The sequence below is a fragment of the Ictalurus furcatus genome, chromosome 5 (assembly GCF_023375685.1).
Source record: "Ictalurus furcatus strain D&B chromosome 5, Billie_1.0, whole genome shotgun sequence".
Taxonomy (NCBI): Eukaryota; Metazoa; Chordata; class Actinopteri; order Siluriformes; family Ictaluridae; genus Ictalurus; species Ictalurus furcatus.
Genome location: NC_071259.1, coordinates 6,357,276 through 6,383,499, shown reverse-complemented (window position 1 = coordinate 6,383,499; position 26,224 = coordinate 6,357,276). Strand labels below are relative to the sequence as shown.

At 39.6% G+C, this 26,224-nt stretch overlaps 1 protein-coding gene across 1 annotated transcript in view; it reads left to right on the top strand.

The window, feature by feature from the left end:
- Positions 1 to 26,224, top strand: part of slc12a5b (solute carrier family 12 member 5b) — a 72,801-nt gene that overhangs the window by 37,872 nt on the left and 8,705 nt on the right. Inside the window, exons 2-13 of the mRNA XM_053624424.1 lie at positions 10,262 to 10,388; positions 10,773 to 10,904; positions 14,534 to 14,680; positions 18,631 to 18,685; positions 19,011 to 19,141; positions 19,465 to 19,712; positions 19,981 to 20,192; positions 23,687 to 23,854; positions 25,149 to 25,247; positions 25,404 to 25,461; positions 25,680 to 25,854; positions 25,947 to 26,065. Of these exons, the coding sequence (XP_053480399.1) occupies positions 10,262 to 10,388; positions 10,773 to 10,904; positions 14,534 to 14,680; positions 18,631 to 18,685; positions 19,011 to 19,141; positions 19,465 to 19,712; positions 19,981 to 20,192; positions 23,687 to 23,854; positions 25,149 to 25,247; positions 25,404 to 25,461; positions 25,680 to 25,854; positions 25,947 to 26,065 (1,671 nt within the window). The remainder of the gene's footprint in view (positions 1 to 10,261; positions 10,389 to 10,772; positions 10,905 to 14,533; positions 14,681 to 18,630; positions 18,686 to 19,010; positions 19,142 to 19,464; positions 19,713 to 19,980; positions 20,193 to 23,686; positions 23,855 to 25,148; positions 25,248 to 25,403; positions 25,462 to 25,679; positions 25,855 to 25,946; positions 26,066 to 26,224) is intronic.

The window sequence follows — 26,224 nt, the reverse complement described above, 5'->3', positions numbered from 1 at the left end:
TATGCACTGTACTCCCTCTATGTTATTATACTACATACTGTATTCCTTCTACATAATTATAGTACACACTGCACTCCCTCTAAATAGTTATATTATACATTGTACTCCCTCTACATAGTTACATTATATACAGTACTCCCTCTACATAGTTACATTACATACGGTACTCCCTCTACATAGGCTAGTTATATTGCACATTGTACTCCCTCTACATAGTTATATTAAACTCTGTACTCCCTCTACATAATTGTATTACACACTGTACTCCCTCTACATAATTATATTACATACTCTACACACTCTATGTGATTATATTAAGCACTGGATATAAAATGATATTCACAGAATCTTTACAGATATATCAGTTTGGATATGATATACAGTATATTACCTGGGATTATTTTGAAAGGTCCTTTTTTATAACATGTGTAATCTTTCCTGATACATGAACAGGCAGTCTGTAAAAATGACTGATATGATGGATTGAGATGGAACCAAAACCCCAGAGATTCACCGATAATAATTATATTACCCCACCTCTGCACGTAAAACGAATCCAGTCCATATAAGGCTTTATTCTGACTGAGAGGGGGGGGGAGCAGAAAACCTGACACGGTAATTATATTTTCTAGATTCCATGTAACTGCAAGCGAAGAAGTGTCTTCACTTGTCTTTAATGGTATGCTGTGTGCCTGTGTCTTTAGGTTGGTTATCTGTTTGGTGTTAGCTTGACCAGTACATAGTGTTTTAAGGCAATTAATTTAACATTTTCTAGCAATGTTTCACTTGTTTCTCAATGTTTCACTTGTTTCCATTAGCAGTATATTTTCTTTACACAGTTATGGCAGCTGAATGTTTGCATTTCCTTTGATCATCTCAGGTCAGTAACATTCAGGAATATGAGGTGACAGTGAATTATTTTCCCCCAGCAAGAGATACAGTAGTGTGTCATTCCGAAATGTCCTGTTCGCTGTCTATGTACTGTGTGGAAGACAAATGACTTTTAAAAGCAGTTTTGACATTTTGAAAAGTTACACTGCTAGCAGACCGCAGAAAGCAATAGCTTAGAGACTCCGCAAGAGTTACTGAGACAGAGGGAGGAGAAGATAAAGACAGAGAGAGAACCGAATGAATGAGAGGGAAAGGCAGTGGGAGTTGGGAGATGTGGTGGGTGAAATACAGCAATCAGACTCTGAGATGAAGTACCACCTTTGCTGCTATGCTGCTACACTGTGAGCACACACTTGTATTTACAATCCAGCTATGACAATAGGAAATATAGTTCCAGCTATGTCCCTGTGTATACCTCGGTTTCTGCACAACATCAATCCTATTATACTTCAGTCCTGAGAAATCTGAGACTATTTAATCAATGTGCCATATTAAAGTTGATACTGGGCATAAGTATTGTCTCTGATTAAAATCCTGTCTCCCATGTGTGTACACCAAATAAAAAAAAATAGCCTCTACTGAGCCATTAATAAATGTAATAACTATACATTTAATATTATTACATTTTTGTGTGTAGTAGATATTGTCCAAAATTGGTTTCAAGGTGAATGTTATGGTTACATCAAGCTGTCAGACAACGGTGCTGGATTAAATGCTGTTTCTTGCTCAAGCCAATAAAATGACTTAAGTTTAAGGACAGAATTGCGCATAGCAATTAGTCAGAAAGTCTATACTCATGTCTGAGGTCTGAATACCAGTGTGAGCTTAACTAAACTCTGAATATGACCCTTTGTCCTTGTACTCTGCTGTTCATATATCACTGTAGTTATTCTAGCAGATTATAATGGACTTAATGCCATTATCCTTGATCACACTGCTTCATAAACTCCCTGTGCCAGTGCAGCAGTATTCAGCAAACAAAAAATCACAATGGAAGCCTCTGTCGAAGGGACACAAGGGTTTAAAGTGAGGATGTTCACACACACACACAGCTTAGAGGATTTGTGCATCAATACCAATGTTTTAGGTGACTATAGACTTTGCTTTTGCTGCAATCTAGAAATTAGGATTTGACTCCTCAACAAATTTTCATCTCCATTTTACCCCAATTTGGTCACCAGACAATTCCACTTATCGTGCGACAGCAACCAAGGCTTCCTCTGAGACACATGAAAATAGCCAATTGCATCTTCTCAAACTGGTGCTCAAGCTGTGTCACAGGCAAGTATAACCCACATGCCCTATTTGCGCTATTCTGCATACATGAGCTCACAGATGCTTGCGATTAGCTAGTGTCACTGCTGACAGGGGGGAGAGAGTACATGCCATCCCTCTCACACAGAGATCATAGCCAATTTTTGCTACCTTGGCTATGGGATCATTCAAACATACACTTTCACGTCTATAAGGCAAATCCCCGCAACAACATTTGTACATAGGTTTTTAGGTTTTTAATAAGTTTAAAGGTGTGAATGTCTTCTTATCTCAATAAGAGTGTTATTATAGCTCTATACTGAACTCAGTGGGTAGGATTGTACACTAGTCACCAAAAGGTTGTGAGTTCAAATACCCTTAAGTTAAGCCCGTAAACCTCAATTTCTCTGCTTTATGGATTGTACTCTGTGTTTACTTGTAAGCAGCTTTGGATGAGAGTGTCTAATGTGAAAATTTAGCTCAATATTTTTCAAGCTTTTTTGCACTTTCACTGTTTCTCTTAATCTCACACTTTCTACTCATCTCTTTTTCGGACTATTACATCAAGTGTTGAGCTCATCACTTCTGGTGTAGCAACATTTTTTCCCCATATCATCCCCCCCCCCCAATTACATCATTTCTGCACACTCTGCTTAAAGATGGATGTAATGTACAAGTTTTTAGACATCAGCATGCCAAGCTGTTCAGCTGCATTATCACCCTTTTAGACTTGACTGCTGTTGACACACGTTTGCATTTTACATCAAAAAAATATGGTCAAAAAAGCTTCCACATTTTAAAAAAATAAAAAATCTGCTGTGTTATCTGTCATCCTGTTGCTGTGGCTGATGTTTAAGCTCACAGTTAAATCAGTCACCCTTTTTTTTTTTGGTTAAGGGACAGTTTTCACAGGTTTCATCACAGTGCATAATTTGCTCTGGTCCCAAAGGTCAACGGTGCTGCATTGAGTTGTGTTGTGATGAGAAAGATGGTGTTAGAGCTTGTTGTGGCCAAAAGGACATAAAGAATAGAAGCACAATGTCACACTATGTAATTCACTCCAGATGGAACCCCACATTTTATATGCACTGCGTCATTTCTTATATAAGCTAACTGGAGGAGGGTGTATAATGTGTGGCGTAGCTTACCCAAGTGCGTCGTTAGAAATAGAGAGCCCTTTTTTTAAAGTCACTGCTGCAATAGTCAAAGTGAACATTGGGCTTCTACACTTTTTTGTTGATTAATCTACACAGTATTTGTGAAATCCGTTTAAATACTGTATAGGCTTACAACCAAATTCAAACCAACACATTGAGTGAATGCAGTTCAGCATCTCAGGAAATCTGTTGCATCTTCTTTTGCTGAACCAGACAGATAATTTTAAAATTCGGTGGCGCTGCAGCCTCATGGAAGCTGCATGAAAGCAGTTAAAGAACATTGGCTGAAGCCCAGGCCGAAGTAAAGTGAAGGAATCAATTTAATCTCTTGAGAGCATTCATGTCAAGTGTATTATGAGGAGTGGAGATTAGGGCTGTTGTTGGAAAAACAAGGGGGGCTGGGGGAGGGGGGGGGGGATCAGTAGAATATAGTGATGGGATTAACTCTTTCCAAAGCAAACTTTTTTCACATCGTGATAAGATGTTAAAAAACAAAAAAATACAAAAAACAAAAGAGCCTCATAGAATTGATGGTTAATTCACCCAACATGATAAATTATGTGTTTTTGTTAATTATATTTTCTATGTTATTTGTATAAATGTGTATAAACTGTTTGTTTTATAAATCAGTGCAAAATCAGTCTATTCTGTTTGCTTATTGCACACACACACACACACACACACACACACACACACACACACACACACACACACACACACTCACCATTTAGACAGATGCTGTGACAATCATCTCATGGCTGACCTCCAGAAAAGCAAGAGTAAACTAAACAGACAAGCTTCAAAGGGCCATTGACCTTAAACACCAATATTTTTTAATTTGTTAATGTATGTTCCAGCACGGTTCTCAATATCAATCTGCTCTGTGCAGTCTATTGACTGTAGTCCCGCCAGGCTCAGTGCTTGGTCCCCTTCTTTTTTCCTTCTATACCTGCTTTGAGTTTACACCTGATATGTCCTAAAGTATCACACCACTGATGTGTTCTCTCCACTAGCTTCCTGTAGCCGTCCAAATCAGATTTAAAATACTGATGCTCACCTATATGGATCAAATCCTGCTCTGTTCCATAATCTTACATTTTTTGAGTAATCATCCAACAGCCATTTTTCACAATCCAATCAAATTATGAAGGACTATTCCCTTCTGAAAAAAAATCCTGTTTCAATCAGAAATATGTAATGTGGAAGAAAAATGTGTTATGGTTTCCTTTTTAAGGCCACCTACTGCTCTGAACTCATCAGTTCTTAGATACTAGAGAACAGAGCAGTTCATAAATCATGGATGATGTTGTGTAATATTGGTGCAACAAGCACTGTGGCTGCAAAACACACAAATGCAAGAGCCCTGAGAGAAGAAAAAAATGTATGAGAACATGAATAATTCAAAAGCAGATTACTTCTACAAGCAGATTATTTCTACAAAGTCTGTCTCGAGTTATCAAATTTAAAATGTATACTGTGTTACAAAACCCTCTGGTAGAAATACTATAACACTAGAACAGTTTCAGAGACTTGTAGAATCAAATGGTTTTGGTGGCTAGTAGTGGACCAGAACCTTATTAAAGACTTTATGTTCAGAGTTGTTCTATGTGTAAAATAATACTGAATATAATAAAAACTCTTGACTCTGACTTACAGTTAAAATAAAATTGAGCTGAAGTTGTTTACCGTTTGTTGATGAGCGTGTTCGTGTGTGTGTGTGTGTGTGTGTGTGTGTGTGTGTGTCCAGGTTATTTTACCTCTTGCTTATAGTAATTACGAACTGACCCTAAAGGCATGGTCATTTATTTCATTTGCTTAAAGTTCTGTTTTTACAAGTTGTGGCTTGTTAACCAAATTCTCTTAGGTAAAGAACAAATAAGCAAGTTAATAACTTTATTCATTTAAGCTCACTTAATCTGCATATTTCAAAGTCAGTGGGTCATAATTGAAACAATGGAAATATGGAAACTAAAACACGCACTGCTCGGTCATCAGTCAGTCATTAATTAAACATGAATGCATTAGATTAAATTGTCCTTATTATGCAACTAGCCACATAGTGGACGTGCCCTTATATATAATTAATACACAGAAAATTAATAGGCAATTATCATTAATGTAATTACCCATTTTAGAAAAGCACCATTTTTTTTAAACTACTGGTTTTACATACACAGCTTAGATGGAAGGTGCACATTATCTACAATACATATATCAGGATGAGGCACATAAATGGTTTCAGTTAGAGGTCAAACTGTAAAATAAATAACAGATCTTGCAACCCACTGTCAACTTTTTTCAGTATATGCATCTCCTACTTAAAGTGCTCCTTCACTTTTTTTTTCATTTAATGCAGTGTTAAAGGTTTTTGTATAGTATCTAATAAACTGCCAACACACACAGCAAAATCCCCAGTGTTGATTTAACACCCAGAGTGTTGAATGCACACTCTACAGTGTTTATATAAGTCCATTGGACACAAATGAACACTCTGGGTGTTAATTCAACACTAGGGATTCTACTGTGCAACATGTACATGATAAATGTACTAGACCTGTGTAACTAATAAACTGCCACCTTGGTGTTAAAAAGATAGCAGCAGACAAGGAATGACATAAAAGAAAAGCAGGTTATTTTTGTATCAGAAAATGTCTAGATACGTTTGAAGTCACTGAAAAATCATCTGAGAAAAAAACAAACAAACATCTGTGACTGGATGACAATAATTAAATACTGCATTACATAAAATTCTGTATTACAACAAAAAAGAAAAAAAATATCTTACACTACAGTGACTGTTTTGTTCATAGAATACCCTAATCTTTGTCCACTATGTTGCTTAGCAACCCTAGCTTACTGTTAAAAGATTACATTGCATGATGGAAGAATTGTTTATTAAAATATATTTTATTGAACATCGGATTTTATCATATTGTTTTGGCCACCATTTTATAAAAGCAATAAGCCACTCGAGGATGTGCATTACAGTGATTTGAGCATGGGCAAGGTGGTTTTAGACACTCTGCTTTGTGTCATGCCTAAGAACACTTTTATCCATGTTAAAATCACTGGAACACATGCCCTTGAGCGACTTATTGCTTTCATATATTGAAGTAAATGATTGCATTCTTTTAAATTATATTATTATCTATAAAGGAATGCCTGTGTACCATTAATGTTATAACTATGTCAGATTACCTTATTTCAGTAAACCGTTATATCAATATACTGTCACGTCCCCACTTCCCCATTTTATGTTTGTGGATGGTTTTAATGTCCTTGAGTCATACAGATTGAATCTACTGACACACTATTATATGGTGAAAGATCTGGTCAAGATATGGTTAACATCTTTGGGAAGACCCAGTGTGTGTGTGTGTGTGTGTGTGTGTGTGTGTGTGTGTGTGTGTGTTGTGTAGAGCTGGGAGAGATTTAATAGGACACCAGTTGTGATCATCACCACTGCCCCCATTGTGTTCAGTCTCCTTGACCTTCACAGGATTTATAGATTCATATCTATGTAGCACTACAGCCAGTCAAATGCAACAGAGAAAAGCTGTTGGTAATGAGATACTGGGATAATATTAACCTTGTGTGGGATTTTGCCATTTATTTAATAAACCAAGGAAAAGAACCATAAGAAATATAAATATTCTACCACATATATGGGTGTTTCATTACATTTGTTTGATACCTAATAAACTGGCAGTTCAGTCACACAGATGAAAGGCACCATAACAGGTTAGTTTTGTACCAGAAAATGCTTCTGAAATCATATTAATATACACTGAGCATCCACTTAATAGGGAACACGTACCCCCCCCCCCCCCCACACACACACACACTCATTCATGTAATTATCCAATAACCAATCTTGCGGCAGCAGCGCAGTGCATAAAATCATGTAGAGAGAGCTCAAGAGCTTAGGTTATTGTTCACAGCAAACATGATCTCTGTGATGTTTAACCGTGGCATGGTTGTTCGTGCCAGATGGGCTGATTTGAGCATTTCAGAATCTGCCTGTGCCCACTGTAGGCTCAGACTCCAGTTCTTGCCTTAAAGAAGTGGAATCTGACATGATCTTCTGCTATTGTAGCCCGTTCATGTCAAGGTGTGATATGTTGTGCATTCTGAGATGCTTTTCTGCTCACCACGGTTGTAAAGAGTGCTTATTTGAGTTACTGTAGCCATCCTGTCAGCTTGAACTAGTCTGGCCATTCTCTTCTGACCTCTCTCATCAACAGGGTGTTTACGCCTGCAGACCTGCTGCTCACTGGATGTTTTTTGTTTGTTTGTTTGTTTGTCACACCGTTCTGTGTAAACTTTAGAGACTATTATGTTTGAAAATCCCAGAAGATTTGCAGATTTGCAACCAGCACTTCTGGCACCAACAACCAAGTCACTAAGATCACACTTTTCCCTGTCCTGATATTCGATTTGAACATTAACTGAAGCTCTTAACCTGAATCTGCATGATTTTATGCATTGCACCGATGCCACATGATTGGCTGATTGCATAATTGGTTATTGCAAAGGTGTGCATACAATCCTAATTGAGTATTTAATTAATATATTAATATATACTAATCCATCCATCCATCCATCTTCAACCGCTTACTCCTTCTCAGGGTCGCGGGGGAATCTGGAGCCTATCCCAGGGAGCATCGGGCACAAGGCGGGGTACACCCTGGACAGGGTGCCAGTCCATCGCAGGGCACAATCACATACACACCCATTCATACACTACGGACACTTCAGACACGTCAATCAGCCTACCATGCATGTCTTTGGACTGGGGGAGGAAACCGGAGCACCTGGAGGAAACCCCCGCAGCACGGGGAGAACATGCAAACTTCGCACACGCATGGCCCCGGCGGGAATCGAACCTCGGACCCTGGAGGTGTGAGGCGAACGTGCTAAGCCACTGTGCGCCCCATATATACTGTAATATATATTGTAATATATACATTAATATATACAGAATGTACAGCATATGCAGGATACCGCAATGGACATTGCACTAATGACATGTCTGTTTGCATTGTTCGTTGTCACTTTACCATTGTTATATATTTTTTCTTTTCCAAAAACAATCAGGTTATTGTATTTAGAAGCAGAACTCACTAAGGCTTAAAACAACCTGCCGTCTCCTAAAGGGTTAATCTATTTACTTAAAATACTTAAGGTCGATTTGAAGTATGGGATGGAAATAGGCTCAGTATTGGGTTGTTGCCATGGAGAAGACTGCTGCTAATAAGATAGTAAACACACACACACACGCACACACACACACATACATACACACACACACTGATGTTCAGCTTTTTTGAGTGTGTTTTCTTTTAAAGTGCTGTTCTCTATTTTAGCACTCATTTAATCTCAGTCTATTTATTTCTCTCACTCTACCTCTGCCACGCTAAATACAATTCACCATATAAAAATACACACGCTAACACTGTGTCTGTGTGAAGCTCACTGAAATCCTTCAGGCTGGTGTACCAGCAACCATATGTGCAGCTCAAATGCACGTGTATACTGCTTTAACCGGGGTGTTTATGCAGGAACTCTGTGATGATGCAGCTATTATATTGTTAAATTATATTTAACAAACCTACAATCCTATATCTATATCTATATCTATCTATCTATCTATCTGTCTATCTATCTATATATATATATATATATATATATATATATATATATATATATATATATATATATATATATATATGGTTTCTCATTAACATGACATGCTGTGTTTTTGTCTTATTCACTTTGAGAGAGAGAGAGAGAGAGAGAGAGAGAGAGAAATTGAGGTGATAACGAAATAATTTAACTATAACAGTAAAGCCAACTATAAATGCATAAAATGTACATTAAATGTTGTTAGCATTGGAAAATTGCTGTGGTATAAGAGGAATAAAACACTTTGGGATGTGTTTCAATGTTCGTTGATGATTTTCCTATAACTGCATTGTGTTTTAGTTCTTATTTACCACACACATACCTTTTAAATACTAGCTACTTATCATATTGTGCTCCTGAAGTGACTAAAATTTATTAATACTGGTCTAAGATTCTTTAGTATAGCAAAATGATTGTTTTTACTGGTTTTAATGTATTTATCATGCATAAGTCAGTCCATAGAGGATTTCGTGGAGTGTATTTTTTGTGACTGTTGCAGCCAAAAATATTTGAATTTTCAAAATTTACAGAGTATTTTGTGCTTTTTGAGGAAAACTACTTGAATTGGTGAAATTGCAATTGCAAGAAATTGTTTTGCACGGTGTTTTGCAGTGATGCTTGTTGGTAAATGAGGCCTTTTAGCTGTACTCATGTACGACACATGAATTCGCAGAGGGCTTTGGCTGAATGCGCGTTGCGATGACATCACCTGATGCATCTTGGCCCAAATCTACAGAAAATCTTTATTTTTTTAAAATTGCAAGCTCCTCTGAATATTACGGAGTTTGCTTGAGTTTGCATTAATTTCTGCACTAGCAAAATCGCTAAATCCTAGAAGGACTAATAAGTGTCACAGGTGATTCTTGCGATATTGACTGGAGGTGCTGCAGGACAACTTTGACATTCTGGCCATTGCTGCATTGTATGTAATGTGACTGAAGATGATGTTGGAGCTCATCATGGCTGAAGGGAAATGAAAATAGCACATCACAATGTCATACTCATCCCAATTCATCCCAGATTAATTAAACAGCTTCACATTTTATATGCACTGGATCACTTCTTATGCAAACTAATTGGGGCAAAAATGTTTGCTGTAGCTTGTGCAAGTGTGTCATTGGAGACTGACAATAATATACGGCAGTGCAGATTTTTTTTTTTGTGGTACCAGTAGTCTGAAAAATTGGATGGATTGGTTGAAAATATGTTGGATGCAGTCTTTTGCTGATTAAGGGGGTGAATACTACAAACTGATGATGCTGCATCCTCATTAGTGAGTCTTTATGTGTGTTCACAGGAGATGGAAACCCCAAAGAGAGCAGCCCTTTTATCAACAGCAGTAGCAGCATTGACATTGAGAAAAGCCAGCAATATGATGGAAAGCACATGGCCCTGTTTGAGGTACAGTTTTTTCAGATCCGACATTAGAAAAATCATTGTTTCCTATGGCCTTTAACCATGGCATGGTTTTTTATTATTATTATTATTTCTTTTTTATTAAAATGATTACTTTTTTTACTTGTTTTTCTTTTATCCTTTTTTTTTTTTTTTTTTTACAAACATTGAGACACTTTAGTTTTTGTACATGTTATCTTTTTTGATTAAAAGTCTCCAAACACCATAACATTTTCTGGTTCAAATCCAATGCACAAATAGCGTGTAAAATACTGGCATATAATAAAAACTCTGAGATAAATGTTGAACATTGACTTACAGTTAAAATGAAGTTGTTTACCGTTTGTTGATGAGCGTGTTCCTGTGTGTGTGTGTGTGTGTGTGTTGTAGGAGGAGATGGACACGAGTCCCATGGTGTCCTCTTTGCTCAGCAGCCTTGCCAACTACTCCAATCTGCCACAGGGCAGCAAGGAGCATGAGGAGGCCGAGAATAACGAAGAGGCCCGCAAGAAAACAGTGCAGGTAAACATACACCATGTTTACCCGGCAAGCTGCAGGGTTTTTTTTTTTTTTGTCTTATTAATGTCACAAACTAGATTAAAAAAGAGAGACTGGTGAAAGAATGACTGTTTGTAACTTCTGAATGATGAAAGTAAGTCATAAGTGAAACTTACTGGTCTTGTGAATGTTGTAACTATAAACATAATGTAAATTACATAAATATAATACTAAATTGTTAAAATATGTGACATTTCTTTCAGTATTAAATTAGAAATGGTAATTATTTGCAAATTGATGTGGTATAAGCAGAATTACACACTTCAGGCTGTGCTGTTATAAAAAAAAAATATTTTATGTTCTTTTACATCCACTCTTCTTCTCTCAGACAGTGAGGAGAAGTTGCTCCAATCATCCACTGCCAGCCATGTGTGTTTCTGCCGCTCCGCCTCGCAGCCATGTGCGCTCTTGCTGTCCAAAATAATCGGTGCGCTGAAATGGCGCTGTCCATTCAGCACCCCACCTGCAAATGCGTGAGGAGCGTGATGTGCGTTGTTTGTGGGGGCTGCAGACCCGTCATCACAGTACACCCCCCCCCCCCCCATAGCGCTGAGCCTACTGTCGGTGTGCATTGGGGCCAGAGGCATACCTTTGTTATACCATCGGGCGTTTCCATGTTGGGCCCCTGCCCGGTGCTGGACCTGGGACAAGAGGTCCTGCAATGAGAGGAACCATTGAGTCACCCTGGCATTTGAGGTCTTTGGCCCAAGCCATCCACCACAGGGGGGCGTGTTCGGTTACCAGGGTGAAGTACCGTCCCACCAGGTAGTATCGCAGTTTCTCTGTGGCCCACTTTATTGCAAGGGCTTCCTGTTGACTTACAGGACTGGGTGCTTTTTGCCATTGAAGATTTAGGACAGGACAGCCCTCAGTCCAGTCTCCGAAGCATCCGTGTGTATGGTGAATGTTAGAGAGAAGTTTGGATTCCGGAGGACCGGCAAGCTGGTGAGGGCTTGCTTGAGGGCCTGGAATGCCTGCTCTGCTTTCTTGGTCCACTGCACCCGGTCCGGTTGGCCTTTCTTGGTTAGGTCTGAGAGGGGGGAAGTTAGAGAGGAGAAGTTAGGGATAAATCTCCTGTAGTACCCTGCCAGCCCCAGAAAGGCACATAACTGTTTTTTTATGTGAGCCGGGGGTACCCTCTTACTGCCTCCAGCTTCTACTCTTATGGCTTCAGCAACCCTCTGTTAGCCCCAGGTGGCATTTCTTCAGGTTGGCCATCAGCCCAGCCTTCCAGACGTTTCTGAGGACTTCCCCAAGGTGATAGAGGTGGTCATCCCAGGTGGAGGAGTAGATGATGACATTGTCCTAGTAGGCAGCCACAAACTGTCCATTGGAAAGATGCTGGTGCTCTGTGGAGGCTGAAGGAGAGAACCCAATACTGCCAGTTGCCGCTGGTTGTGCTGAAGGTGTTTTTGGCAGTTTCTTCTGGTGCCAGGTTGACTTGCCAGCAGCCCTTTGTCAGGTCCAGGGTGGAGATGAACCAGGCTCTTCCCGAACGCTCTATCAGGTCATCAATTCGGGGAGGGGGGTAGCTATCAAACTCAGAGACCTGGTTGAGCCTCTGGAAGTCGTTGCAAAGGCAGTGGTGTTTTATTTTCATGGTGGACCAGATGGGTCAGGCCTGGGGCGGACGAGAAGATGTCGATGAACTGGTACACTAGTTCTGTCAGTTCTTGGCACTGTGTGGGCATAAGCTCTTCCCCTCGATAGACCAAGGTATGCTCTAAAGGAACTCGGGCTCTAAAGGAACAACTGAAATGGCGGAAAGCGCTGGGGCAGGCTGGACCCATTTTTTCAGCAGGTTAAACTGGGTGTCTGCACACTTAACGTGCTGTTGCAGTCAGTAATTCACTAGGCCCACCCTCTCGAGGACTGTGTAGGGGCACTGTCAGTGGGCCAGGAACATACAGGCGGCGTTTGGGAGCAGCAGGAGCACCTGGTTGGAACTCTCGTGGCTGGGGTGACATCCGTTGGCACTGGGGGTACTGCTGACAGAAGGCTTGGAAGTCGGCATCCATACCGGGCCACAGGAACCGTTCCCGCAGCTTGGCCAGCGTGTTGCGGGCCCCGAGGTGGATGCCGAGTGTATGGCTGTGGGCCAGATGCATCAGGGGCTGAGTCTTGGAATGAGGGATGACCCGGAGGTCACAAGGCTGGCCTCAGTGCTCTGCCCGGAAGTAGAGCATTGCACCATTGCACACCAGGAACTAGGTGGCTGGGAGATGCTGCTCCAGTTCCTCTTTCTGTTCGAGCCCAAGGTTCCCCTCCCGAGCGACCTTGTGAAACACAGAGCAGACTGGGTTAGAGGGTGTGAGTGTCTCACCTGAGGAGACTTGTCCGGTGGCATCCCTGTCTCCTTGGGCCATGTAGGCTGGCCAGACCCAGACTGTGGTGGCTGGCTTCTTCTTCTGGCATCATCGGCAGTGGCTTCTCTGGGTTGGCTGCGTGGGAAACCCTGGCCAGTCCCGTCCAATCAGTAGTGGCACCGGGAGCTCAAGAATCAGCCTGACGAGGAGCGGCCAGTTGTTGGTCGGTGCAGAGACAGTGACTTTTGTGGCAGGGACCTCCTGGATGTCTCTGTGGATGCAAGACACCAGGAGGTATCCTGTGGGTTCAGGCAGCTGGCCGAGGGCGGTTGGGTGGTTCAGGGTTACTGTGCTCCCTGAATCGAAGAGGGCTGTGACTGGTTTGCCGTTCACCCTTATGGCCATGGTTGGGGCATCTGGAGGCAAAGCAGCATGTAGAGCACAGCCCACCAGCCTGGGCTTAACGACATGGTATAGGAAGGCTGGGTCTGGCTCGGTGGGCATGGGCTTGTCCCTGGGTGCCCCATAGGTGGGGCAGCTTTCCTACAGTCTTCTCTCCCAAGGCAGGATGGGTTCCTGGGCTCTCCCAAGGCAGGATGGGCTCAGGTGCAAAGGTTTGAGTGTGTGAGGGTGGATCGCAGTCATCCTGGAGTGGGATGTGAGAATGGGCTGGATCAACCATGAAGCGGGAACCCGGAGGCTTGGCTGAGGTCGAGGGTACTGGTGGGAGGTGCAGCGCAGCCGGGGAGCTTCTACTCTGCACTCGGCCTCATCATCATCCACATCTGTAAATAAAAGAGAGAAAGAGAGATGAATCACTTGCCGTGTTTCGGGAAAACAAGTTCACCACACCGTGTCTTCTGTGCCCTTTTATATCTACTCCTCTTCTCTCAGACGGTGAAGAGAAGCTGCTCTAATCATCCGCTGCCAGTCGTTTGTGTTTCTGCCACCCCGCCTTGGCAGTTGCGCAAGGACCGTGATGTGCACAACGCATGTGGGCTGCAGGCCCACCGTCACAACCAAAAAATTTTTAGATCTTACAGTTGTCAGTACATTCTGTGCATCTTTCCTTTAATGGATTTGACCTACCTCTTTGCATAGATCATTTCTTCACCCACTAAGTGATTTATCATGTATAATGATCTGTGATTTTTGAATGACTGGCTGCATTCATTATTAACACACACACTGATGCTGGTCAATTTGTTAATCATTTCATTGATTTGCCATCTCCATTGATGCTGCTGTGTGGTTACTGATTATTGTTTATTGATATGGTTTTGTCAGGCTCCTCGTATGGGCACGGTGATGGGTGTCTATCTGCCATGCATGCAGAACATCCTGGGGGTGATCCTCTTCCTCAGGATGACATGGCTTGTGGGTATTGGAGGAGTCTTGGGCACCTTCCTCATCGTCTTCATGTGCTGCTCAACGGTGTGTCTCTTAACCTTTTTTTGATCCCTCTTAAATGCATGCAGTTATGGTATGTCTGTACTGCTCAGGTTACGCTGTCCCATTTAGATGTTGAACTTTTTAAATAATCAAGATTTATATTAGAATAATCTGCTTTATATTACACTAAATAGACTTATGTCATTTAATAAGATGACATAGGAAGGTGTAATAAAAGAGTTAAAGAATTCTCTTGTAATTTTAAGAACCTCCTGCTGTCTGAGAGGCAAATTGCAATTGTGATTAAATGATGTAAAGTCTAACCTTTCCTCTTTTTCTATATACAGTCATATGAAAAGAGAAGTACACCCCATGGAAATCGTTGGCTTTTTTGACATATTTGTACAAGCAAACATTTGATCATCATTGAAACAGTGGCTATTAATAAAGTTGATCAACTTTGATGATATATAAACAAAACCACAAGGAAAAATAGCCTTTTCAATCATTCATACAACAGAAATATCAATAGATGTGATGTTCTTCTGTTGATATTCTTTCAATATTATCCTGTTGAAAGGTCCAGTTTTGGTTCAGCTTCAACTTTTGGACAGATGGCCTCACATTATCTTCAAGCACTCTTTGATATGATGCAGAATTCATAGGTGAATCAATGTATGCAAGCTGTCTAGAACCTGAGGCAGCGAAGCAACCCCAAACCATAATATTTCCACCACCGTGCTTCACAATTGGTTTGAGGTGCTTCTCCTGAAAATCTGTCTTTGGTCAGCACCAAATATGTCTGCTGTTACTGTGGCCAAACAATTCTGCTTCATCTGTCCAGAGCACATTATTCTAAAAGGCCTAGTCTTTACCTATATGTTCACTGCCAAACTGTAGTCTTGCGCTAATGTTCTGTTTAGACAGAAAAGGCTTTTTTTCCTGGCATGCCTCTCATGCAGCTTAAATTTGTGAAATCTCTTTCTGATTGTAGAATTATGCATTTTGACACCAACAGTTGCAAGACTTACTAGCAGATGTGATGAAATTTTGGGGTTCTTGGAGCCTTCTTTTTGCATCAGACTGTCTGCACTTTGGCTGAATTTGCTGGGGCAGCCAGTCCTGGACAAATTGGCAGTCATTTGAAATCTGTACTACTTGTAGATGATTTTCCTTACAGGAGAATGATTCAAATAATTTGGAGATCTTCTTAAATCCCATTCCAGATTCATAGGCATCCTAACCCTTTTTTTCTGAAGGCCTTATAGAACTCTTTAGACCTTGGCATGATGACACCACACACCTCAATAACAAAGGGAACTCCAGACACTAGATGTGAGAGCTTTGAATAAGACAGGTTCCACCTGCATTCCCTAAACAGGTTCTGATCACTGGCACCCAATCTTGAACACCTTTTATTTACTTTTTCCATGTGACTGATCTGTTTTTTTGTAAAAATTACTACAAAATATTAATTTTATGTGTTATTTGATATGTGTATCAACTTAAATATTAATAGGCACTGTTTTAAAGATGATCAAATGTTTGCTTGTCCAAATATGTCAAAAAAAACCCCCAACAATTTTCATTTGGTGTACTTATAGAAGTAGATTTACTAGTTGCAGAAAGAAAATATGCCTTTAAGGAAAGGGGACAGAGTTTGGCTACTTACTGGTTCATAAAAAAAAGCTAAATTAAGACACTAACAAGCCCCATGGCATGGCAGTTTTGCAAACACAGTTTTTAAAGATTTTGTGTGACTATATTCATAAATACTGCATATTAGTGTTCTGTACTACTACTACTACTAATAATAATAATACAATTTATACTAGTACTAGTATTAGTATAATACTATTACTAATACTAATCAATTCTCATCCATATAGTGCTATTTAAACTCCAAACAAGCCTGCAATTTGCCTCAGTGACTACGTTTAGGGTCCGTTTAAGGTCTATATTCGGGCTGCAGCCATATTCCGAATACGATATTTATATCCGTGTAGGTATCAGAATAGTCCTGTTTTGTTGTTGTAAGTATGCCTGAGTTGCCATTCCTAAATACCTAGCCTACAGCTAAGCATCTGTTAGCACCCACAATTCCTTGTGGACTGAGCATGTGCATATACTGTATCGCCTTTCAGTGAATACATGAATGTTTACAATTTTCAGATTTTCAAAACAGGCATATTCCAGGGAGGTGAATCAGAATATTGACTTTATCTGAATCAGGCAATTGGATTTTGGCATTTACATGACTCAATACTAATTAGAATATTGCCAAATTCCATGTAAACAAAGTTAATGTTAATCCAGCCATTAGGTGGGCCACGGCATGGCTGCTGATGCTGTTGGATTTTCATGTTCAACAATCTCTAGAGTTTACACAGAATGTTGAGGAAAAACATGCATCCAGTTCTGTGGGCAAAAATGTTTTGTTGATGAGAGAAGTCAGAGAAGAATGGCCAGACTGGTTCAAGCTGACAGGAAGACTATGTTAACTCAAATAACTACTCTTTACAACTGTGGTGAGCAGAAAAGCATCTCAGAATTCACAACCCATTGAAACTTGCAGAAGACCACCTGGGGTTCCGCTCCTGTCAGCCAAGAACCAGAATCTGAGGCTACAGAGGTCACATGCAATGTTTTTCCAATTTTCAACTGTGCAGTTTCAGTGAGCCTGGTCATTTATCTGCTTCTTACTGAAAGGTCTCCTGTTTGGGGAAAAAGACTTTTTTAAGTAGTGTTTACAAAGCCTACAGTCCTCTCCGCACTCCTAATCCCCCATCTCTTTCTCCGAGTTGTGTGCAGGGCCATGATCCCACAGCTTAGCTACGGCTCTGTGCTCTACTGTTGTGTCTGATTTTGTCTAGTGTGCATTAGGGCTGTATAATTAATTATATTTTAATCATGATCGCAATTTTTAATCATTATCACAAAATCTTCAGTAATTGACTGTGATATTGGTAAGCTTCAATGAGGTTAGCTAATGGAGTAATGGTAGGTAATGGAGGTAATGTTATACATTTATTTTATTGATTGTAGTGCAGTACATCAGGGTTGTGTGTCTAATCTCAGGGGGGTTGGTTTAGCTTTTTTTGTTTGTTCAGTGTGTAATTATATTGATATTTATAAAGCATTTAATAGGTCCAATCAATTGATGTACAGTTTCATTGGGATTCAAAGACTTTTTTTTTTTTTTTTGAAGTATTATAGGTTTATTTTGAAAATGGTGAAAAGAAAAAACTAAATTTTTGAAAAGTAGGCAGCTAATGGGGATTAATAAATGATCTCTAAATGCATTGCTGAATTGCATCATTCACTTTCACATTAATGAATTTCACTCTATTTTACTAGAAGATAGAAATATTGGATGGATGGAAATATTTTTTGTAGACTGAGATTTCAAACTGAGACTGCAACATAAAAAAAATGTAGATTTGTTTAAAGCATGACATTGGGGTGCATTCAGAGTTGATTTACATGCTACTCAGAGTCTCCCATGAAAAAAAGTCCATCACCACTGTCTGACAATTTGATGTAACCACATTGTGTCACATGGAAATGTATGTTTTGGGCTGAAAATTCACTCAAAAAAAGTATGAAATACAATCCAAGGCAATATTAAAGACATAAATATGACACTTAGTTAATTAATTGATCGTATTGTCAAAGAAATAAGTGCAATGTGGATTATTTTAATAATCTGAATGCTGAGCCCACAAAATAGACTTGCAGGTTGACATGCATAAAATGACTATGTGGAACTTACATATTGACACACCTTTTGAACTTAAATTGCTGACTTAAGTCACCACTTCTGAACATGTGCCATAGATTGCAATCATTTGAAATTGTTAGTGGTGTCTGTAATTTAGTCTTTGAAACACTTTGAAACACATTGTCCTTACTATTGTCCTTTCAGTTAAAGGTGTCAGTAATTCAGGAACTGATGTATAGGTATTTAAGTCTGTGTTTATGTCTGTTTGCAGACTATGCTGACTGCCATTTCAATGAGTGCAATTGCTACAAATGGAGTAGTGCCAGGTAAGCAAAATGCAATGGCCCCTGTCTGTCTGTGTGTGTGTGTGTGTGTGTGTGTGTGTGTGTGTTTAAGTACGCCCAGAGGATGGCTGTCCTCGTGTTCTTTATGGGCAGTTAGTCACAGTACACAGTACAGTTCCCCAGTGAGCTGAGTTCAGCTCCTGTCTTTTAGCGATGTGTATTTGTGCCATTATATGTGTGCTAGTGTTAGGAGGGTGAGTGAGGGAGAGACTGAGATAAACATAAACTCTTAAAAAGTTTAGCATAGTCATGTATAAAATATATATAAGCCCTGTGGAAGTAAGTAATTACTGTGCATCTGTTTTAGCTGGTGGTTCCTACTATATGATCTCCCGCTCACTGGGGCCGGAGTTTGGCGGAGCAGTGGGCATCTGTTTCTATTTGGGAACCACTTTTGCTGGAGCCATGTATATACTCGGCTGCATTGAGATTCTCCTGGTACGAGCAAACACTGTGTTCTGAATGGCTTTTTACAGTGTTTTTATACAATACTGACTAAGAGTAACTCATTAAGAACAGCAGTCAAGGTTAATAATTGCACAATGAATGCATATCAATCAGCGCGTAACATGATATCATTTATTAATAGCTTTGGACAAATGTTTGTTCACCATTTACTTAAACCCGAATTGTCATAGTTTGTAAACTAGTTATGCTTTCTGTGTATCTAATGCAAAAATGCATATATTACCAATAATTACATTTTTAAAGTGTACATGGTCTGTAATTCTGACACTTTTCCACTCTTTTCTGTGCTGTAGATCTACATAGCTCCACAGGCGGCTATATTTCGCATGGAAGGCCTGGACGGCCCCGAAGCTGAAGCTGCAATGCTCAACAACATGCGTGTGTATGGAAGCATCGTTCTCACCTTCATGGCTCTGGTGGTGTTTGTCGGCGTGAAGTATGTCAACAAGTTGGCGCTGGTTTTCCTCGCCTGCGTCATCCTCTCCATTCTGGCTGTTTATGCGGGAGTGATCAAAAGCGCTTTCGACCCGCCATACTTCCCGTAAGCTTGTTCACTGTACTTCATTACAGAGGCACATGAACTCTGCATTACCACTTACTACATATAATGTAAAAGAAGGAATGATAACACAATGTTTCTAAAGCAGATCAAATAGATTTGTCTTAGCTGTAGTTCTTGAATAATAAGTATTATCTGTGTTAGATAATAAATGAGAATAATAATAACAAGAATCTTATTGATCATGGGCTTAGACATTTAGATATTTTATATATTTTACTCCACTAACTGAGCTCCTTGCTCCTTGTAGGATATGTGTGCTTGGTAATCGGACTCTGATGTCTAAGGGCATTGATATCTGTGCAAAAACCATTGAGTTAGGCAACGGTACATTTACCACCAAACTTTGGAGACTTTTCTGTGACTCTGAGTTCCTCAACGCCACCTGTGACGAATATTTCACCCACAACAACGTTTCTCAGGTGCAGGGCATTCCCGGTGTATCCAGTGGCATCCTGGCAGGTAAGAATGCTGTGTGAAGATGCTGGTATTCTGGTACTCTAGACCACAAATCATTGGTCTCAATCTTGCCATAAATTTAACTTGGTCTTGCATTAGTCTCGGCCTACAAATATTCAAAATATTTTTTTCGACAGTACCCGATACCAGAACATCATTTTTCATGAACAAGTACTTTGTGATGTTCTCTTTACAGTACAAAATGTAAATCTCTGCATGCCTATACAGTGACTATGTTTCAAAATACTTCATCCTCTTATGTTCAAAATTATATATCATTTTGAACATAAGAGGATGAAGTATTTGGAAACATAAATATATATATATAGCACTTATAATTTCAAATACTTAGTACTTATAAATTAGTACTTTATAATTATAAATACAAAGTACTTGTAATTCACAGCTGTATTTGGTCTCAGAAAGTTATATGAGCCTAAACAAATTCTAGTTTTAATGCATTTTATTTACCTGCCATGTGGTTATATCAAAGGAAATGTGCTTGATCCTTACATGTGCTGTACTGCTTCCTGTTGCATTTCTTTAAAAAAAAAAGGGGGTGGGGGAATCTTAACTAGCATAACTAGTACTGTATAACTAGCAAATTCTGTCATTTCATTTACGTCACACATGCCCCCGACCACAAACACCATCTCACCCTTAGCCCCACCCCCCCCACACACACACTACCTCCCCCCAGTGAGTGTTTTATGTAGCATTGATATCAAATAAGATTACACTGCAGAACTTGCTAGAAAAATAGGTTATGCTCAACATATCCTATGCATGTCTTGTGTATGTATTTGTACAAAATGATAATAACAAAATAGATGGTTTATTTTAGTTAATTCAATAATTGGTTAATTTCGTGTCAGGTTAGGAAGATACTACAACCAGCAATTTAACACATCTGAGCATCTGGTCTCAGTCTTGACTTGGACCTGGTCATATGAGGTGTTGGTTTCATCTTAGTCTCGCCTCCCTATCATACTCTGTCTTGACTCAGACGCGATTGGTCTTGATTTGGTCTCACCTTAGGGGTCTTAAACCCAACGCTACTGACAGCATACTGACATTATAGCACACACTTCTTCTTTTGTGCTGTAGTCAATTACTATACTCAGCAAAAAAAGAAACGTCCTTTTTCAGGAGACTATATTTTAAAGATAATTTTGTAAAATGAAAATAAGCTTACAAATCTTTATTGGAAAGGGTTTAAACAATGTTTTTCATGCTTGTTCAATGAACCATAAACAATATTGCACATGCACCTGTGGAACAGTCCTTAAGACACTAACAGTTTACAGGCAGTTGGCACTTAAGGTCACAATTACAATAACTTAGGACACTAAAGAGACCTTTCTACTGACTGAAAAACACCAGAAGGAAGATGGCTAGGGTGCCTGCTCACCTGCGTGAATATGCCATAGGCCTGCTGCAGTTAGGCATGAGGACTGCAGATCTGGCCAGAGCAATATACTGCAATGACAGTGCTACGGGGAGACAGGAAGGACAGCTGATTGTCCTTGCAGTGGAAAATTACATGTAACCATATGTCCCCCAGACATGATCGAGAACTTGCAAACGCCTTGGTGGAAGAGTGGTGTAACAGCTCACAGCAAGAACTGACAAATCTGGTGCAGTCAGTGAGGATGAGATGCACTGTAATACTTAAAGCAGCTGGTGGCCACCAGATACTGACTGTTACTTTTGATATCGACCCCCGCCCTTTGTTCAGGGACTCATTATTCCATTTCTGTTCGTCAACTGTCTGTGAAACTTGTCTCAGTTGTTGAATTTATTTAATGTTAATACAAATATTTACACATGTTAAGAAATCTACTGGAAATAAAACCAGTTGAATGTAAGAGGACATTTTTTTGCTGCGTATAGTTCAGCAGCACTAGTTGTAATATATTGTTGATTATATTAAAGCAAGATAAATGGTATGGGGATTCTGACTGGTGCAGTGGTTTAAGCATTTGATCTGTCAGCAGGAAAATGTCAGTCTAAATGGAGATCAAAATAAGGGGACATTAAACTCAGGGTAATCACCTGACACAACTGTTACTGATGCAGTGGTGCATGAAAGTTTGTGAAACCTTTAGAATTTTCTATATATCTGCATAAATATGATCTAAAACATCATCAGTTTTTCACACAAGTCCTAAAAGTTGACCAAGAGAACCCATTTAAACAAATGAGACAAAAATATTATAATTGGTCATTTATTTATTGGGGAAATGATCCATTATTACATATCTGTGAGTGGAAAAACTATGTGAACCTCTAGGATTAGCGGTTAATTTGAAGGTGAACTTAGAGTCAGGTGTTTTCAATCAATGGGTTGTCAATCAGGTGTGCATGAGTGCCCTGTTTTATTTCAAGAACAGGGATCTATCAGTGTCTGATCTTCACAACACACGTTTCTGGAAGTGTATCATGGTATGAACAAAGGAGATTTCTGAGGACCTCAGAAAAAGAGTTGTTGATGCTCATCAGACAGGAAAAGGTTACAAAAGCATCTCTAAATAGTTGGACTCCACCAATCCACATTCAAACAGATTGTGTCATCTGTGAAACATGCTGGTGGTAGTAGTATTTCAGCGAATTCTAAAAGAAAATGTCAGGACATCCGTCCATGAGCTGAATCTCAAGAGAACCTGAGTGATGCAGCAAGACAACGATCCTAAGCACATAAGTCATTTTACCAAAGAATGGTTAAAGAAGTATGAAGTTAATGTTTTGGAATGGCCTTGCCAACAAGTCCTGGCCTTAATCCAATAGAAATGTTGTAGAAGGGTCTGAAGCAAGCAGTTCATGTGAGGAAACCCACCAACACTGAAGCTGTTCTGTACTGAGGAACGGGCTAAAATTCCTCCAAGCTGATGTGCAGGACTGATCAACAGTTATCAGGAATGTTTAGCTGCAGTTATTTCTGCACAAGGGGGTCACACCAGATACCGAAAGCAAAGGTTCTTAGCTTTAAGATTCATATTTTTACCACTCACAGTGTAATATTGGATCATTTTCCTCAATAAATAAGTGACCAAGTATAATATATTTGTCTCGTTTGTTTAATTGGGTTCTCTTTACGATTTGTGTGAAAATCTGATGATGTTTTAGGTCATATTTATGCACAAATTTAGAAAGTTCTAATGGGTTCACAAACTTTCAAACACCACTGTAGGCTGAATCTACAGTCTTGGCTAGAATGAAATGAAGTGCAGCCTCACTTCTTGCTTCTTTAAACCATTCTGCGTGGTTTTCTTATGAATGCTTTTGGTGCTGCTATGCTTGCTTCCACATTTGTTAACACCATGCAGTTTGATGATTATGATCACATTGATGTCTTTTTATCTTTGAAAGATGGACGGCTTGGCCCAGCTAGCATATTTATAAAGTATTCATAATATGTCATGTGTTAGTTGATGGGACATTTGAACAAATGAATATGTAGATAAGAAATGTACTGAAAATGAAAATGTTTCTCTCAGAGAATCTCTTTAGCACCATCATGAATAAGAATGACTTCTTAGAGAAGCGAGGTCTTCCTGCCGTGGTTGACCCCGATGCTCCAGTAACCAACACTAACCGCTATGTACTAGCAGACATCACCAGCTTCTTCACTCTGCTGGTGGGCATCTATTTCCCCTCTGTCACAGGTCAGTACCACTTCATCACTGATTAGAGATAAATTCTTTGTTAGTGAAGAGTGGGATTTATGAAACAAGTGCTTTATTAATATTCCATATTTGTTTTTTTCTTCTTCTCACATATCAAACAATGGATTAATCCCTTACATTAAAGCCTTGAAAGAATGGCTTTTGGTGTGTTTTAGGTTTTAGCTTCATCACGTCTTTAGATATTCTGACTGAGAGATGCAGCAAACTATTTCCATTAGAAAACTACATTAATAAATGAATTGAAGAGTTTATCCTGCTGACTGGTGCATAGTTCAGTTTTAATGCATTGTCTTTTTCTGTCATTTATAGAGTAATGATTTGAGTGCAATTTGAAATCTTTTGAATCTGGTGTTTTGTTTTACAGCCAATCAGAGTGTTTTATTCTAGAGCGTATATTATACTGGCCTTGGTTGGGGCAGCAGGGTGTAACTGAAATGTCTTTTGTCTGATAGGAGAAACTTAGCTCTGTGATGGGGCGAAAACCTAAAACCCAACATAGACATTTTTCTTTACCTTTCAGTGAAAATCTAGAACTGAATGAAATATATATATATATATATATATATATATATATATATATATATATATATATATATATATATATATTTTAGAGAGAGAGAGAGAGAGAAAGAGAGTGTTTGTGTGTGTGTTTGCGTGTGTCTGTGTTTGTTGACAGCAGTGAACTGTTGAGCTGTGATCCATGCAGCACTGCATCAGCACAACTTGACAAGATTACAGTGGTTTTCATGACCTCTGCCTGTCACACACACACACACACACGCACACATACACAGCATGCACACAGCATGCACACACACAATCTGCAGCAAATCTGATGTGTAAACTGTGTAGTAGATGATAATACAATTTATACCACTGTTCAATTCTCAAAGGTGTTTATCCAATTTCTATTGCAGCAGCTCTGACAACAGTGTCGGCTGTGATTCAAATCACAGGTTTCTACTAATGCAATTGTTGAAATATGTTATCGTTTCTATAGTAACAACTCATTCAAAGGGACTTATATGGTTGATGCTCACATAACCTAAGCCTAGTAATAATCAGATTTATAAATGTGTTGCTATTTACCAAAGAAAACCATGTAATCAATCATATGGTGAAGTTTTCTGTAAGCGAGCTTTTTTCATTTATGGAAGGAGTCTCCTGTGTCAGTAAATTTTCTGCTGTACGAAAGTTTTCAGTCTAAAGGAGTTTGCACTTTCTGGTTTCTCAGTAACATGACAAGCTGATTTTTTGTCTGTGTACATCATAGGTATCATGGCTGGCTCCAACCGCTCTGGTGACCTGCAGGACGCTCAGAAGTCCATCCCCATTGGCACCATCCTGGCCATCTCCACCACCTCCACTATATGTATCCTTCAATAGCCTACGATCCTGCACTTGCAGGACCTTGCAGCAAATGAAATCTGTGTGTTTTGGAATTGATATTAAGCTTCCTGTTTATCACTTTTAATAGTGATGATAGTTTGAGTGTCAGTTTCGTTCTCCTGAACTCTGGCTCTGTCAGACATGTCCTCTGTGATTCTGTTTGGGGCCTGTGTCGAGGGAGTGGTGCTGAGAGACAAGTGAGGAACTTACTTAAACATACCATACTTAACTACTATACTTTATACGTAATATGTGTATACATAACACTTTTTCTTATTTTACTCTTCACTGCATGCAAGTGGCAACTCAAAATGTTCTCATTCCTGATTCTGACTCTTTCTAGTTGACTTATTTGGATGTACATATCAGCTTCACACTTAAATATTAAAATATCTTGTCATTATGCTATGCACAGGTTCGGTGAGGGTGTTAATGGGAACCTGGTCATTGGTACACTTGCATGGCCCTCCCCTTGGGTCATCGTGTTTGGTTCATTCTTCTCCACCTGCGGGGCGGGGCTTCAGAGTCTGACAGGAGCGCCTCGTCTCTTACAGGCCATCGCGCGAGACGGGATTATCCCCTTCCTCAGGGTAAGTGTAACAAACATAGATATGGAATGAAAAGCTGTTTCTTTTATATGCTATTTTAATTATGTGTACACTCTATATACATTGTTCGGCAGGTATTTGGTCACGGGAAGGCTAACGGTGAGCCCACATGGGCTCTACTTCTGACAGCTACCATATGTGAGATTGGTATCCTTATTGCCTCTCTGGATGCTGTCGCACCCATCCTCTCTATGTACGTAATGCTAATACCTTTGATGCATTATGCATATTTATCTCATATCGTTAGCACTGACCCTAGTGTAACTCTCATACACATTTCCATTGATTTGAGTGAATCTCATAAACGATGCATTATGGAATATTAGTTTTAAGCTTTATTTTGTGAGTGCAG